The 18,344-nt window shown below is 36.3% G+C and overlaps 1 protein-coding gene across 3 annotated transcripts in view; it reads right to left on the bottom strand.

Annotated features, from left to right (window-relative positions):
- The window catches only part of TMEM260 (transmembrane protein 260), an 87,797-nt gene that overhangs the window by 36,581 nt on the left and 32,872 nt on the right, over positions 1-18,344 (bottom strand). For all 3 annotated transcript variants that reach the window (XM_027842837.1, XM_027842839.1, XM_027842838.1), the window contains exon 4: positions 2,244-2,421. In XM_027842837.1, the coding sequence (XP_027698638.1) occupies positions 2,244-2,421 (178 nt within the window). The remainder of the gene's footprint in view (positions 1-2,243; positions 2,422-18,344) is intronic.

Here is an 18,344-nt window from a genome sequence, read left to right as displayed (position 1 = left end):
TATCTATCTATCTATCTATCTATCTATCTATCTATCTATCTATCTATCTATCTATCTATCTATCTATTTATCTATCTACCTACCTACCTACCTATGTCAAATGGTGGCCTTCTCTAGTATGGGCTAGGGAGGGAGGGAGACAGTTCCAAACTTAAAAGGTAACAAAAAAAAGTAATTTAATTTTTTTTTTTTTAAAGAGTATGGGGGCAGCTAGATGGCGCAGTGGATAGAGCTCTGGCTTTGAAGTCAGGAGGACCTAAGTTCAAATATGGCCTCAGACACTTGACACTTACCAGCTGTGTGACCCTGGGCAAGTCACTTAACCTCAACTGCCTCACCAAAAAGAAAAAAAAATATGGGGTTAGCCTTGGCAAGAAAAATGGATACTTCAGAGACAGAACTAAAGGAAAATAAGAGTAACACACAAAAAAAATACTTTTAGAGAAGAAGGAGAGAAGCTAAGGGATCTTGAGCCCCTATTTTGGTTAGTAAATTATCTACTGAAAATGACTGGGTAGTAGTGTGTTTGGGGATTTGAGAAGGATGCTTGGAACAACTACAAAGAATAGAATAAGCTAGAATTCAATAAGAAGCTAGCCCAATTAGTTCCAGTTAGCATATATAAAGAGCATCCAGCTGAGGTCAGATACCATTAATTTGTGGCAGACTCCATTAAAGTGGTTTTGTGACTTTTACCAGTCATGTTTGCCAACTTTGAAGCATAGGTCCAAAAAATAAATGGGTAAGGAAGATTACCCAGGATTGGGAATTAACAAATCTGAAACACTAGGAGACATCAAGTGAGCAAAGGATTCCAGGGTTGTGATCAGTGCATCAATGAAATGGCTGACCATAGGATCTACAATAGATAGACAAATGAAGTCAGAATGGGAGGTAGAAGAGGAAACTAGAATATGGAAGAACAGAGGGAGCAGAAGTAATAAAGACGAAGAACAGGTTCAACAGAAATGAACTTACGGAAGGACAGAGAAGTTTCAGAAATAAATTTACCAACAGTAATAGTGAATTGTATTCCTCATTTTAAATGAATCACTTATTCCAATGTAACATATAGGCACCTGAGTGGCATTAAATTTATTTAACATTATTACATGAACTACAAATAGCCTAAAACATTTATACTGTTCTTTAGCTACACTTCCAGAATGCCTATCAAACTCACAATTGTGTCTGTCTTCCCTTTGAGGTTATGGGTACTCATAGTTCTATGTGCTTACAGCACATAGAAACCTTCCTGTTTGCCAAAGATGCTCAAGAAATGGTTTTATTTGACAAAAGCTGCACTAAAATTCACTGTTCTTATCTCTGGGATCTTACATTTGAAAACTGCAACACTATTTCATTTGTTTTTGTTTTCATTTCATTTCATTTTGTTTTTGTTTTGCAGGATAAACGATATTTTTTTTTGCAATCATGCTAAAAGTCAGTTAACTTGTAACTAAGGTCATAATGATTTACAACCTTGGTTCTTAAACTTTTTTTTCCACTTCATGGGAAAATATTCTTTGATAGAAGAAACTACAACACTAAAAAGCACTGTGGACATGTGAATTAATACTACTAATACCTCATACTGATGCAGAATTTAAAGTTAAAAAAGATTTTGGATACGATTTAGGCTAAACCCCTTGCTTTACAGATAAAGTAACTGAGGCCCAGAGAGGTTAAGGTCATATAGGTATAAAGTTAAATCTCTCAAATTCCCCAGGCACATCTCTTAAGACTACAAGCTTCAGAAAAGGTGCTGATCTATGGCCCCCACTAAACAAACAAATAAATGAATAAATACATAAATATATGAATGAGTAAATTTACCCCATTCAGGACACACTTAGCAAAATTTGTGGCATACTTTTTAAGAACCACTTTTATAACACAGAACAGTGTAAGTAGAGTGTGGGATATAATGATGGCATCTAAAATTAGTTTAAAGCTATTAGATATTTAATGAAAGCAAAATTATTTTTTCCATTACATGCACGCAAAGAAAGAGCTCACTATATAGCAAACTGACCTTTTAATTTGAAAAGGGTTTATGAGGGGCAGAGTAGCAGTGTACAGTAACATATCTAAAAATACTTATTCAGCCAATATTATCTAGATTGCTGTGACAGTAAGTGGAACATATAAGTTCAGTATTTAAACTGAATTTCTTTTAAAAATACAGCATTTATTCAAAAATTAAAACAAAAAATAATTTTACTTTGATCAAAATAGGTTACCTTTGATCTGTCTTCTGCAGTTGTTGCCTTCTCAAAATGTGCAGCAAGAGCCATAAGCAGTCCCACAAACAAATTGTTTAGGCTAAAAACCTCTGCTGCAATGGACCACTGCCATGTTAGGCGAGAAAATGAAAACACCCCCGCAGCAAGGATTCCTCCAGCATACGAGCCAGAAAGCCTGCAAACACAGATAACATGAAATCTTCTTTCCCAACAAAAAACCCCCTATTTTATTTTCCATTTTCATATACTGTAGAAGCAGAAATTATGACAGCCACCCACTACCATTCCAAAACATTATATGGTTAATACATTACTTCTTGCAATCATTTTCTTCTACCAGATTTTAATTAGAACAGTCATATATTTGTCTACTGTGTAGCAAAGGGAAGACACATGGCTCAGTATATGATGGAGAGAACGGGCTTTATTCAGCAAACAGGCTAAAAATCTCTGGTGGTTGAGTCATTTTATAAACCTTGATAAGATAAATGGCTAGAGATACAGGAAACAAAACGATCATCTTTCTTGCTTTGTTTAACAAGAGGAATGATGGTGAAATGAACCTGAAAATGAAATGTGTTAAGTAGAAAATGTAATGAAATGCAAAACAAAATTATGAACATTCACTCTAGTTTCTAGAGAATATTTGAATCTAGATGGGAAGTATGGTTAATACCATTTGGAGATGGAAAACTTGGGGACAAGGAAGATTTTAATCCATTAATGTTTCTTCTCAAGATAGGACTTGTCTACTTGAAAGTAAACCACAATGTTAACAAAAGGAAAAAACTATGAATTTTAAAAACAAAAGAATCAAATTTTGCTCTTGGCCAAAAAAGAAGATTCCCTAGTGTTAAAGAGGATCTATATGCTTCAATCCAAGAATAAATCTGGATTGTAGTGAATAACTTTGGGAATACTAATAGATCTATATAAAATGAGATCATTATTCTGATTTATGACATGAAATGGCCCACTATGTGAAGACTAGTTCAAGGAAATATGGATATTTAGCCTGGAAAAGACTCCAGGGGGACATGATAGCTGTCTTCAAGCATTTGAAAGGTTGTCATGTGGAAGAGGGATTAGACTTGCTCTATTTAGACCCAGAGGGCAGAACTAGGAGTTAAGGGTATAAGCTGCCAAGAGACAAATTTAGGCTTGATGGAAGAAAAACTTTCTAACAGAGCTATCTGAAAATTAAATGGGCTGCCTTGGGACTTCATTGGAGGTTGTCAAGCAATGGCTGGGTAATCACTTTTTGGGTATGTTGTAAAGCAGATTATTTTTCGTGTTTGTGTTGGTCTAAATGGCAAATGAGGTCCTTTCAAATACTAATGTAATATTTCTTCAGGGATACTCCCCTAACCTGCACCCACGCTTATAGGTTGGGTTTGCAGAAGTGGCTGCTACTCCCAGGTTCCAGGGTATCCTTTGATTAGCTACTTATAAAACTATAGTTTGTAAAGACCATTAGTGTGCTTCCTATTAATAATCATCCAGTAGACATATTTTCTCAGAGAAAGGCATTTATTAAAGTGGTACAATAACTACAAAACATTTCCCCATAAAACGGAAACACACTCTGCCACAAATTCACATAGTTTCCATGGGAAGAGGGGCACAAATTTAAGAGTATGATGTCATGATGCACATACATAGAGAACACATTTGGCCAAAGAAATTCACAACTTTGTTACTGCCAAGCCCCTTCTTTCCCATGGAGTCCTCAAAGAGTTCCCCCAAGGTGTGGAATCTCTACCGGGTGGATTGTTCACCTGGGATCCCACAGTCTTCTACACAAGGCACAGTGTCTCTTGAAAGTGCATAGCCAGATCTCTTCTCGGCTGCCAGAAGTCATATTCCTTGAATGACTGCATCTCTGTATCTGAGCACATGATGCATGTGTTTCTGTACCTTCAAATGTATCTTAATCTTGCTGTAACTGACAATCCAGCTGCTGGATGGGGTGTCTCCTTCTGGCTAAGCAGTTCTGGTGCTAGTTGATATGACTGATGGAGGTAGTGGGGAGGCAAAAGAAATTCCTTCCTCCTCCACCAAAAGCTATTCCCTTTCAGGAGCCATATTCTTCCTCCATTGTGGGCTCTACAGCTGACTTTGACTTGATTCTGTAACAACCATGAAATCATAAGGTTGTCCCTTTGAATTCTCACTGAGAAAGGTATTCATACTTTCAACCATCAATTAATCAATAATCACCAATCAGCATCTATTACATGGAGGCCCTGTGCCAAGGACACAAAAATGAAAAATGACATGGCTCCTGCCTTCAAAAATAACTTCTAAAATGATTCAGTTAGAGTGGCCACCTTAATTTCAATGTTCAAAATGGAATTTATTATATTCCCCAAAAAAACTTTAACTCCTCCAAAATTCTCTATTTTTTTATTAATTTATTTGAATTTATCAATAATCACTTCCACAAGCTTTTTGTTTTAAATTTTTCTCCCTCTCCCTCCCAACATCCCTCCCCAAGATGGCACACAATCTGATATAGGTTATACATACATATTCCTATTAAACATATTTTCACATTAGTCATGTTGAAGGAAGAATTAGAACCAATAGGAGGAACCACCAGAAAGAAGAAACAAAACAGAATTAAAAAACAGCAAATAGTATGCTTCAATGTGCATTCAAGCTCTACAGTTCTTTCTTTCCATCACGAGACTTTTGGAGATGTTTTAGATCCTTGCATTGCTGAGAAGAGCTAAGTCTATCAAAGTTAGTCATTGCTCAATGTGGCTGTTATTACGTACAATGTTCTTCTGGTTCTGCTCACTTCACTTGGCATCAGTCCATACAAGTCTTTCCAGGTTTTTCTGAAGTCTGCCTGCTCATCATTTCTTACAGCACAATAGTATTCCATTACATTCATATACCACAACTTGTTCAGCCATTCCCCAATTGATGGGCATCCCCTGAATTTCCAATTCTTTGCCACCACAAAACAAAATTTTCTATTTCTATTGAGCATACCAATATCTCTCCAATTATAAGTTTCACCACCTTGAAGTCTTCCCTGATTTTTGTCCTCTCCTTTACCCTCAACATCCTTATATACGTGGCTTAATCCTATCAATTCTCCTTTCAGCATCTCCTTCTCTCCACTCATATAAGACCTACTCTAGTTTATATATGAACTATTGAATTCTTGGCTGAACAAATAGCATAATTTAATGGTCTCCAAATTTTTTTGATCAAACACCCTTATCAATAAAAAAACTTAGCATATCCAACAAAGATATATTTACTAGTAAATTATATACATGTTCTATTGTCATATTATATATATTATAAACTGTATAAACTGGACATTAAAAGGATTAAAGATGAAATAAACAGCATTTTAAAATATTCTCATTTTATTTACTTACATTATAAAAACATTTTTGCTCATAAAAGCAATATCATAAAATGTTTCATTACTTTCAAAAAATTTCCATGTATATCCTGGGGGACAGAATAGATTTGTAAATAATAATTGTTTGTTAGTTAATTTGTCAGTTAATTTGATCAATGTTGCTATTGAAATGTGTAGATTTCAGTTTTAAAGATATTTTTATTATCTGATTTCAACTCAGTAAGTTTTCAATATAAATCCATTCCTCTTTCCTTATACAATTCTGCTTAATAATTAATTAATAATTAATTCTGCCTAAATTTCTTATTCATATCTCAATATCTTATTTTTTTTGTTTGTTTGTTTTTGGGTTTTTTTTTTTTTTTTTTGGTGAGGCATTTGGGGTTAAGTGACTTGCCCAGAGTCACACAGCTAGTGAGTGTTATGTGTCTGAGGCCGGATTTCGACTCATATTCTCCTGACTCTAGGGCCGGTGTTCTATCCACTGTGCCACCTAGCTGCCCCATATCTCAATATTTTAGTTGTGTTTTTGTATGTGTGAGGAAGAACAAGCAGGCCAGTCTGGCTGGACTACAGAACTACAGAAGGAGACTAATAAAGTTGGAAATGTAGCCAGGTTATCAAGGGCTTTAAAGGCCAAACAGGGAATTTCATATTTGACCCTGGAGTCAACAGAGAGCCATTGGAATTTTACTGAGCAGAAGAATGACATAGTCAGACCTGCCCTTTAAGAAAATCATTGGGGCAGTTAGGTGGTGCAGTGGATAGAGCTCAGACCTTGAAGTCAGGAGGACCTGAGTTCAAATTTGACCTCAGACATTTGACACTTACTAGCTGTGTGACCCTGGGCAAGTCACTTAACCCCAACTGTCTCTCACCAAAAAGAAAAAAAAATCATTTTTGTAGGTATGTAAAAAATTAATTAAAGTAGGGAGAGACTTGAGGCAGGGAAACCAATTAAGAAATCATTTCAATAGAACAGAGAATGAGAGTCTGAACTGCAATCATGGTTGTGTGAGTAGAATGAAGGGAACAAACGAAAAAGATGTAGGTGTAAAAATGACAATATTTGACAACTGCTTGAAGGTAGGGTAAATGAAAGTGAGGAATTGAGTATGATAATAGGATAATGAACTTGGGTAACTTTAAAAATGGTGATGTGTTCGATAGAAATAGGAAAGTTTGGAAGAAGTATGGGTCTGGAGAAAAAATGATTTAATGAAATCTATGATACAGACTGTAAACTATACATACTTGTTCATCCTACCCAATTTGCTCTGTCCGACTCAAAATAAAAAAGTGAGTGGCAGGCTTCTTACCAGTTACCACCCTATAATGTAGAACAGATAGTGTGATTTTGGGGATAGGGCTGATTATATTAGGAGTGAAAAATTTTTCAATGATATCCATGTAGCTGCTGTAGATGCCTAGGCTGGGGTTTGAGCATAAGCATACTACAGGGCTAATACCCAGTGTAACTCAGATAGCTGCTCATGGTGGAGCAGGAAAATGTTGGGATTATAGTGGCTAAAGGGTATGTAACAGTCGTATAGGAGACAACCTCATGACTGGTTATTATGGGAGAGTGGGATGTGAACCATCTTCTGACCCTCTGATCACATACTCTATGAGGGTCATACCACAGCCCTTTTGAAGTCATGCTGTTCTCTCCTCCCCTACCCCTACATGAGCTATGGTCCCCACTGTGGGGACTATAAACCTAATTGACCTCTCTGCTTTCAGTTTCTCCATTTTTCACTCTATCTTCCACAAAGTTCCCAAATAGATATTCCTAAAATGGAAATCTAACCACACTGCTCCCCTACTCAAAAATCTTCAGTGGCAACCTACTGCCACTAGTACAAAATCCAAAATCCTCAACTTGGCATTTAGGACTTTGCATAACAATGCTCTCACCTTTCCAGTCTTATTTTGTTTTCAGTTCAAGCCCTGCAGTCATTATCCTGAGAAGCAAGCCCTCTAGAGAAGAGACCCACACATCCCCACCAACTGCTAACCAACTGCCACTTACAGGGGAGACTAGCTAAACCAATAAGGCACATTGAGGGAAAAACAGGATGAAAAATGTGCCAGGGAACTTCTAGGGCTGTATCCCAAAAAGATCATAAAAATGGGAAAAGGACCCACATGTACAAAAATATTTATAGCAACTCTTTCTGTGGTGGCAAAGAATGGAAATTGAGGGAATGCCCATCAATGGAGGAATGGCTGAACAAGTTGTGGTAGATGAATGGAACAGAAAATTATTGTGCCATAACAAACGATGAGCAGACAGATTGCAGAAAAACCAGGAAAGACTTACATGAATTGATGCTGAGTGAAGTGAGCAGAACCAGGAGAACACTGTACACATTAACAGCCACACTGTGCAATGACTAACTTTCATAGACTTGGCTCTTCAGCAATGCAAGGATCTAAGACAACTCCAAAAGACTCATAATGGAAAATGCTATCCACATCCAGAGAAAGAACTATGGAGCCTGCATGCAGATGTTCTCTCTCTCTTTTTTTCCTTCTCTTTTGTTTTGTTTCTTCTTTCTCATGGTTCCTCCCATTGGTCCTAATTCTTCATTACAACATGACTAAAGCGAAAAAAATGTTTAATATGAATGTATATGTAGAGCCTATATCAGATTCCATACCGTCTTAGGGAGGGGGGAGGGAGAGGAGAGGGAAAAAAATTTAAAACTCAAAAAGTTGTGGAAGTGAATACTGAAAACTAAAAACAAATAAATATATTAAAAAACAAAAAACAAACAAACAAAAAAGAATGGCCTCTTTGCTGTGAACTTATCCAACCATTCTGGAGAGCAATTTGGAACTATGCTCAAAGTGCTATAAAACTGTGCATACTCTTTGATCCAGCAATTCCACTGCTTGGTCTATATCCCAAAGACATTAAAAAAAAGGAAAAGGACTTATTTGTACAAAAATATTTATAGCAACTCTTTTTTTGTGGTGGTAAGAACTGGAAATACAGGGGATGCCCATCAATTGGGTAATGGTTAAACAAGTTGTGGTATATGATTGTAATGGAATATTGTAGTATTTTAAGAAAAGACAAGTAGGATGATTTCAGAAAAACCTGGAAAGACTTCCATGAACTGATGCAAAGTGAAATGAACAGAACCAGGAGAATACTGTACACAGTAACAGCAATATCAAACAAAGAACTGTGAATGACTTAACTATTCTCAGCAATGCAATGATCCAAGACAATCCCAAAAAACTAATGATGAAGTATAATATCTGCCTCCAGAGAAAGAACTGATTTTTTTTGAATATAGACTGATGCATGCTATTTTTCACTCTTTCATTCTTTTTCTTTTTTTGTCTTCTTATACATAATGACTAATACAGAAATGTTTTATATAATTGCATATGTATAACCTATATCTGATTGCTTACTGTCTGAAGGAAGGGAGAAGGAAAGGAGGAGAGGGAGGGAGGGATAAAACTTGGAACTCAAAACTTTTTTTTAAAAATGTTAAAAATTGTTTTAACATGTAATTGGGGGAAAATGAAATATATTTTAAAAAAATGAATGGACTCCTTATATGTGTAATTATTCTCATAAAAGTTTTGTAGAGATGTGAAAATAAGCAGGTACATGAACTGACAGTAACTGATATTTTTAGAATGGCCTTTTTCAAAAGTAATAAGATTTTTGTAATTTCTTACCATCATTTAGTATTCTCCTTTCAAATATCTTAAGATTTAATCTTTCAACACTTCAAAATTACATCCCCTCCACTACATACCTTTTGTAGACTTGGTCATCCCTGCTGCTCCTCCCTTCACCTTCTTTGTTTATTTTTGGGGGTATAATTTCAATTGCAATGACACATGAAGGTCTGTGATTTAAGAGTCCAAATGTGGTGGCTCCACTGTCAATGGACAAAGTCATTCATTTTGACAATCTTGACATATCTTTTCCATTTTCATATATTTCTTGTCCTTCTTCTAGTTTCACTTTAAATGCTTCTTCGATGATCTGCCTTGATTTCTCATTAAGCTTTTCTTCAAACCTGTTTTCCCCTCCATAGCTTCATGTTGTTTTATGAAGCAGTACTACTCAATCTTCCACCATTTTCTTCAGTAACATTTTATAAAAAAAATTTTATTGTAAATTGGGGTTGCTATATCTCACTTCTTGGTAAAACAATGATATGTTTACCGGCTTTGGTGGTTTGCAGGCTCTTTTGATTTCTTCATTGTTGTGATTAATTTACATTAATTAAATTTCTTTAGAAAATGGTGGCAATGAGAAAGAGAAATTCCATTTAAAGTTACTGTAGACATTATAAAATATCTAGGAGTCTACCTGCTGAAACAAACCCAGGAACTATATGAACACAATTACAAAACACTTTTCACACAAATAAAGTCAGATCTAAATAATTGGAAAAACATTAGTTGCTCATGGGTAGGCTGAGCTAATATAATAAAAATGATAATTCAACCTAAGTTAATTTACTTATTCAGTGCCATACCAATCAAGCTACCAAAAATTATTTTACAGAGCTAGAAAAAATAATAACAATATTCATTTGAAAGAAAAAAAGGTCCAGAATATCATTGGAACTAGTGAAAAGAAATACTAGGTAAGGTGGCCTAGCTGTACCAGATGTTAAATTGTATTATAAAGCAACAATCATCAAAACTACTTGGTAATGGCTAAGAAATAGAGTGGTGAATCAGAGGAATAGGTTAGGTATGCAAGACACAGTAGTCAATGACTGTGGAAATCCAGTGTTTGATAAACCCAAAGACCCCAGCTTCTGGGTTAAGAACTCACTATTTGACAAAAACTGCTGAAAAAACTGGAAAATAGTATGGCAAAAACTAGGCATAGACCAACATCTTACACTCTATACCAAAATAAAGTCAAAATGGTTCCATGATTTAGATATAAAGACTGATATTGTAAGCAAAGTGGGAGATCAAGGAACAGTTTACCTATCATATTTATAGAGAACAGAAGAATTGATAATCAAACAAGAGATAGAGAACATTATGAAATGCAAAATGGATAATTTTGATTACATTAAATTGAAAAGTTTTTGCACAAACAAAGCCAATGCAACCAAGATTAGGAGGGAAGCAGAAAACTGGAAAAGAATTTTTACAACCAGTGTCTCTGATAAAGGCCTCATTTCTAAAATATATAAAGAACTTAATCAAATTTATAAGAATACAAATCATTCCCCAGCTGATAAATGGTCAAAGGATAAGAACAGGCATTTTTCAGATGAAGAAATTAAAGCTATCTATAGTCATATGAAAAAATGCTCTAAATCTCTATTGATTAGAAAAATGCAAATCAAAACAATTCTGAGGTACCACCTCACATCTAACACGACAAAACAGGAAAATGATAAATGTTGGAGAAGATGTGGGAAAATTGGAACACAAATGCATTGGTGGTGGAGTTGTGAACTGATCCAACCATTCTGGAGAGCAATTTGGAACTATGCCCAAAGGGCTATCAAAATGTGCATAGCTTTTGACCCAGCAATACCACTTCTAGGGCTGTATCCCAAAGAGATCATAAAAATGGAAAGAGGACCCACATGTACAAAAATATTTATAGCAGCTCTTTCTGTAGTGGCAAAGAATTGGAAATTCAAGGGATGCTCATCAATGAGCAGGGAATGGCCGAACAAGTTGTGGTATATGAATGTAATGGAATACTATTCTGCTGTAAGAAACGATGAGCAAGGGGACTTCAGAAAAACCTGGAAAGACCTGTATGGACTGATGCTTAGTGAAGTGAGCATAACCAGGAGAACATTGTACACAGTAGCAGCCATGTTATGTGATGACTGACTTTGATAGACTTAGCTCTTCTCAGCAATGCGAGGATCTAAGACATCTCCAAAAGTCTCATGATGGAAAATGCTATCCACAACCAGAGAAAGAACTATGGAGTTTGAATGCAGATCGAAGCATACTATTTGCTATTATTTTCTTCTGTTTTGTTTTTTTTTCCTCTTTCTTGTGGTTCCTTCTATTGGTTCTAACTCTTCCTTACAACATCACTAATGTGAAAATATGTTTAATAGAAACGTATATGTAGAGCCTACATCAGACTGCACATCGTCTTAGAGAGGAAGGTAGGGAAGGAGGGGGGAGAAAATTTAAAACTGAAAAGCATATGGAAGTGATTGCCGAAAACTAAAAATAAATTAATTAATTAAAAAAAGAAAAAGAAAATGGTGGCAACATGTGCTAATGCCTGTTTTTTAAATCATTTTTTCCAATTATTATTAACAGCTTGTTAATACAGGTCAACTAATAGTTGTTTTAGCTGTCAATCATATCAATTTTATGCCTTAATTTGTTATCTATGTTGGGTTTTGCTCTAACAAGTTGATGTTCTGATTGTACAGATGGAGCTGATTTGAAAATGACTCCCACAGTAGTAAAGTCAATCATTTCCTATATATTAAGATAAAATCCATTTCATTTTTATGGTGTCATTTGGTACTCACCAAGTCTAGAACTTCCTGATGCTTATTAAAGGAAGTATACCACATATAACAGTGAGGCTTCTGTGTGGATTGAAAGCATTTTCTCTCTTTTATCATTCCTAAGCCATATTTTCCCCCTCTTTGGCTATTTTCCTCTAGGCCGGAGATGTCAAGCATGTGGCCTAGCCCACAATACTCCTGAGTGGGTCCAAACCAGATTAAAATGTAATTGAGAAATATTTATAAAACAAATAAAAATACAATAAACAAAGATAACATTATATTTTTAAACTAAATCAATATGCGGCATAAGGATTCAGATTAGTGGCCCTTATTTTTATTTGAATCTGATACCACTACTCTAGGCCAACTTTTTCACTGAAGTATAAAGATTACCAATAATCACAATCATAATAATGACAATAGCTTTTATTTACATAGTTCTTTAAAGTTCATGCAGTAGATAATTTGATTTGATCCCCATGACCATATTATGAGATTAGTGTTGCAAGCATTAATATATCTATTTTACAAATAAGAAAACTGAGAATCAGTGAGGTTAAGTATTTTGTCTATGATCATACTAAGAGGCAATATTTGAACTGAGGTCTTCTTGACTCCAATTCAAATATTCATGCCATGCTGCCTTCCATATTAAAGTATCAGCTGATTTAATTTAGAGGGTCCTGGTGAGTTCTTTGTAGAATTTTTTTCTTACTTCATCTCCTGTAACAGATTTTGGAAGCATGAGCCAGAATTACATTTTTTTTACAAATACTTTTATGAATACAAAATGGCTAGAAAATACAAAAAAAATCTCTGCCAACTCCTTTATTTGCCTCCCTCGGCACACCTGTGAGTCATCCTTCCACTCAATTGTAACTTTCTTCTGTTTTTTTGGTTTCATTTACAGCAAGAATGTCAACATTGTTATGATTAAGTTCTTCCTGAAATATGACTACTTTCTGATCACTGGACAATGACATCACCTTTAAAGTACCAACAGTAATATTAATATTTGTAGCCTGTCTAAAAATTGAATGATTTTTCACATTGCCTCCTTTTCTGCCACTGTCACCTGAGAGTTAAAAGTAGGCTACGCTTACATGACTTAGAACCATTTCATATTTTAGTTTCATGGATTGCCACAATTAAAAAGCTTCATCACCTAGTGGCCTGCCTGATAGTGATGAGTTTCTCCGTGCCTTGGACAGCAGACACAGTCTACCAGTGGGATCAAAGCTTTTCTGGCTGGTGGAAACTGCCAGGGTTTGTGTTCTACTGGCACAGACTTTGAGAACCCAGGGCACCCTCTACAACATAATGAAGCATCAGAATATAAAGTTGGAACCTAAAAAGGCAATTGAGGAGACATCAACAACTATTAACCCTTATGGATACTTTCACATCTTTATAAAATCTTTACGAAAATGATCTACATGTATGTTACAAGTATCATCAATGAGAACATGAGAAAGCAATTTTTGCAAAAATTTGCAAAAAACTTTTGCAAGTGATTCTTTGCAGCAGATATTTTAACAGTTACACAACTGGTTGAAGAGCACAAAGAATATAAGATTCTATGGCTTATGGTTTGTTGCTTACAAATAAGCATTTGGCTCAGTTAAAAAAAGGCAAGCTTATAGGCTCTTTTTCAACAAGCAGTCTCACACACACAATGGGCAATATTATGCAAGATTCTTTGTTAAATGTACATACTGAAGTAACGTGGTAATTTGAGCAGCTTTGTGGTGCAATAGGGTTCCAATTCTGCTTCAGACACATTAGCTATGTGACTCTGGCCAAGTTACTTAACCACTGTTTGCCTCAGTTTCCTCATGTGTAAAATGGAGAAAGTAACATCTACCTCACAGTGTTGTTGTGAGAATAAAACAAGATAACACTTGTAAAGTTCATTCAATAAGCATTTATTAAGAGCGTACTATATGCCAGTCACTGTGCTAAGTGCTAAAGATACAAAAAAAAAAGCAAGAGACAGTCCCTGCTCTCAAGGAGCTCAAAATCTAACAGGGGAGTCAACATGCAAACAAATATATACAAAACAAGCTATATACAGGATAAATAGGAAATAATCAACAGAGGAAAGGCACGGGAATTAAGAGGGATTGAGGAAGGCGGAATTGTTATTCCCTCTTTGAGCCAATTCTGATGAGAGTAGGGTTCACTCACTTCCCCTCCCCTCCCCCCTTTTCTCCTCCAGAGCAAAAGCCTTTTCTTTCCTCTTTTATTGAGATAATTTACCCCATTGTATGCCTCCCTTTGCCTTTCTCCCAGTATATTCCTCTCTCACCCCTTAATTTTAATTTTTTTATATATCATCCCTTCATATTCAACTTACACCTGTGCCCTCTTTCTATATATACTCCTAACTGCCCTAATAATGAGAAAGTTCTTATGAGTTACAAGTATCATCTTCCCATGTAGGAATGTAAACATTTTAACTTTATTAATTGCCTTATGATCTCCCTTTCCTGTTTATCTTTTTATGCTTCTCTTGAGTCTTGTATTTGAAAGTCAAATTTTCTATTCAGCTCTGTTCTTTTCATCCAGAATGCTTGAAAGTCCTCTATTTTATTGAAAATCCATTCCCCCCTGAAGGATTATACTCAGTTTTCTTGGGTAGGTGATTCTTGATTATGATCCTAGCTCCTCTGCCCTCCAGAATATCATATTCCAAGCTCACTGATCCTTTAATGTAGAAGCTGCTAAATCTTGTGTTATCTTAACTGTGGCTCCATGGTACTTGAATTGTTTCTTTCTGTCTGCTTACAATATTTTCTCCTTGACCTGGGAGCTCTGGAATTTGACTATAATATTTCTGAGAGTTTTCATTTTGGGATCCCTTTCAGGAAGTGACCAGTGGATTCTTTCAATTTCCACTTTATCCTCTGGTTCTAGAACATCAGGGCAGTTTTCCTTGATAATTTCTTGAAAGATGAAGTCTAGGCTCTTTTTTTGATCATGGCTTTCAGGTAATAATTTTAAAATTAGCTCTCCTGGATCTCTTTTCCAGGTCAGTTATTTTTCCAATGAGATAGTTCACATTGTCTTTTATTTTTTTCTTTCTTTTGGTTTTGTTTTATTGTTTCTTGATTTCTCATAAAGTCATTAGCTTCCATTTGCTCAATTCTAATTTTTAAGGAACTATTTCTTCAGTGAGCCATTGTACCTCCTTTTCCATTTGGTCAATTCTACATTTTAAAGAGATTATTTTTTTACTTCCAGTGAGTTTTTGTGCCTCTTTTTCCAGTTGGCCAGTTCTGCTTTTTAAGGAATTCTTCTTCTCATTGGCTTTTTGTACCTCTTTCACTATTTGGCCTAGTCTGTTTTTTAAGGTGTTGTTTTCTTCAGTATTTTTGCGTGCATCGCCTTTACCAATCATTTTTCATGATTTTCTTGCATTATTCTCATTTCTCTTCCGAATTTTTCCTCTACCTCCCTTACTTGATTTTCAAATCCTTTTTGAGCTCTCCCATGGCCTGAGACCAATTCATATTTTTCTTGCAGGCTTTGGATGTAGGAGCTTTGACTTTGTTATCTTCTTCCGAGTGTGTGTTTTGGTCTTCCTTGTCACCATAGTAACTTTCTATAGTCAGAAATTTTTTCTATTGTTTGCTCCTTTTCCTAGCCTATTTCTTGACTTTTAACTCTTTGTTAAAGTAAGGCTCTGCTTCCAGGGTGGAGGGCACACTGTCCCAAGCTGTTTTCAGAGATACTTCTAGGAACTTGTTAGTTTTCAGTTTTTCCAAGGTAGTATGATCTAAGGAGAGGCATGTTTAGTACTCTCCTGGCTTGTTCTCTGGTCTGTGAATGACCACGAGAATTCTTTTCTGCCCAGGAACTGTGAGGCAGGTCCCTGCTCCACTGCAGCTCCAAGCTCTGGTGTGATAGTGCCCCTCCTCATCCTGAGACTGCCACCCAGGACTGTGACCCAGATCTGAGTATGGGCAAAGCAACAGAGTCCTGTCTCAAGGCTAGCAAAGAGACCCTATAATCTCCTTCTGACCAGTTGTTTTACCCCCTTACTGTCTGTGGGCTGAGAGCTCCAGAAGCTCTCAAGGCCTGCTCCTCGTTTGCTGGGGCTGGGGCTGTGCTGGCACAGCCTGCACTGGACTGTGCTCCACTCTCCCCCAGGGGGACAGACCTTTCCTGCTGACCTTCCAAGTTGTCTTTAACTATAAAATTATTTCACCCTGTTCTTTTATGGGTTCTGCTGCTCCAGGAATTTTTTTATGGTATTATTTAAAGGTGTTCAGAGGGGTTTGGGGAACAGCTCAGGCAAGTCCCTGCCTTTTCTCTGCCATCTTGGCTCCTTCTTCTTAGTTGGATCTTAAAGGAAACCAGGGAGGTCAGCAGTCAGAGCAGAGAAGGAATAACATTTCAGGTATGGGGAGAACCAAAGAAAATGCCTGGAGCCAAGAGATAATGTCCAGTTCAAGTAAAGTGTAAGAAGACAGGAAAGGTAAGGGGCAACTGGGTTATGAAGGGCATTGAACACCAAACAAAGCATTTTATATTTGCTCCTAGAAGCAATAAAAACCTAATGGAGTTTATTGAGTAGCAGGGTGATATGACTAGGCCTGTACTTTAGGAAAATCACTTTAGTGGCTGAATGGAAGACAGATTGAAGTGAGAAGAGACTTGAAGCAGGCAGACTCACTAGCAGGCTTTTTCAGTAATCAAGGCATGGGGTAATGAGGGCCTGCACTAGAATGGTGGCAGTATCAGAGCACAAAAAGGGGCTTATTCAGAGGTCGCAAAGGCGAAATCAGCAAGCCTTGGCAATAGCTTGGATATGGGAGGTGAGAGAGATGACTCCTATGTCGCAAGCCTGGGGACTGGGAGGATGGTGTTGCCCTCTCTAATAACAGAGAAGGTTAGAAAGGGGGAGGGTTTAGAGGGAAAGATAATGAGTTCAGTTTTGAACCTATTGCATTTAAGATGTCTACTGGACATCCAGTTTGAGATGTCTGAAAGACAATTGGAGATGCAATATTGGAAGTCAGCAGAGAGACTGAGGTAGGAAAGGTAGATTTATGAATCATCAGCATATTATAAATCTGTGTTCTCAACTGAGACAGTGGAGCAAGAGACATGGAGGCCTGAAAAGGGATGAAATGGTTTGGAAGGGCTGCTGCAGAGAGTGGAATAGTAAGTTTATAAAGGAGGTAGAGTAGGATTGCCTTGAGTAGTGAGGGCCCAGTTGAGGTTATGTAACATAAATTTATATGGATGGGTTGTGACCTGTGCTAATGGAGGAAATAGCCACATCAATGTGATCAGATTCCTTAATGCAGTAGTATCAAACTCAAATAGAAATGGGGCCACTAAACCATACATAAGGATCTCTGAGGACCATATATTGATTTAGAAAACCATATATTAACATTTTCTGTGTTCTAGTGTATTTTTATTTATTTTGTTAAATATTTCCCTATTATATTATAATCTGATATGAGTCTCTCAGGGGCTCCATATTTGATAACTCTGTCTTAAAATACCATACTAAGAAAAGTATTATACCACCACTAAGTATCAAAGGACTATAAATATGGAAAGCATATATAAAATGCATATATAAAGAGCAGAAACAGAACAGCATATATACATCAACAACTACACATTTTAAAAATATACTCTTGTCTACTCAATGAGATCAGAAGGAAACTTAGAAGGAGTAAATGATACATTGCTACGATTTATGTTTAAGCATACTGTTCACTATAGATAATTTTAACACAGACATAAAAAGTGGCTTTAGTTCACATACTTAGTGCTAGTTGTATGACAAGTCACAGATTTTCAGAGCCTCCATTTTCTCATCTGTAAAAAGGGGATAATATACTACCCTCCTGATAGGATTGTTGTGAGGAAAATTTTTTGTAAATCCCAAGTAGCTAGGATAATTTTTTTTCAAAATCATTATGGTTATGAAAAATTATGAGGGCCCTGGGTTCAGGTCCTACCTCTGGACCTGAGTAAATCATCTAACTTATTAGTAGCCCCAGGCAACTTTTTATTACTCTATATTACAGATGAGCTGCCGATCTGTATCAGTAGGGTTTCCACATCAAGAGTTTCTCACTAATAAAATTACTGATTCTGACAAATAACTAACTAAATAAAAATTATATCTTAAACATTATTCATGACTAGAATTGGCCATGGCAGTAGCAGCAGTCAAAGGAATTTGAAGAC

This window comes from Vombatus ursinus, unplaced genomic scaffold (genome assembly GCF_900497805.2).
Source record: "Vombatus ursinus unplaced genomic scaffold, bare-nosed wombat genome assembly UNPS02014893.1, whole genome shotgun sequence".
Lineage (NCBI taxonomy): Eukaryota > Metazoa > Chordata > Mammalia > Diprotodontia > Vombatidae > Vombatus > Vombatus ursinus.
The sequence above is the reverse complement of the archived record's forward strand: the minus strand, read 5'-3'. Positions and strand labels throughout refer to the sequence as shown.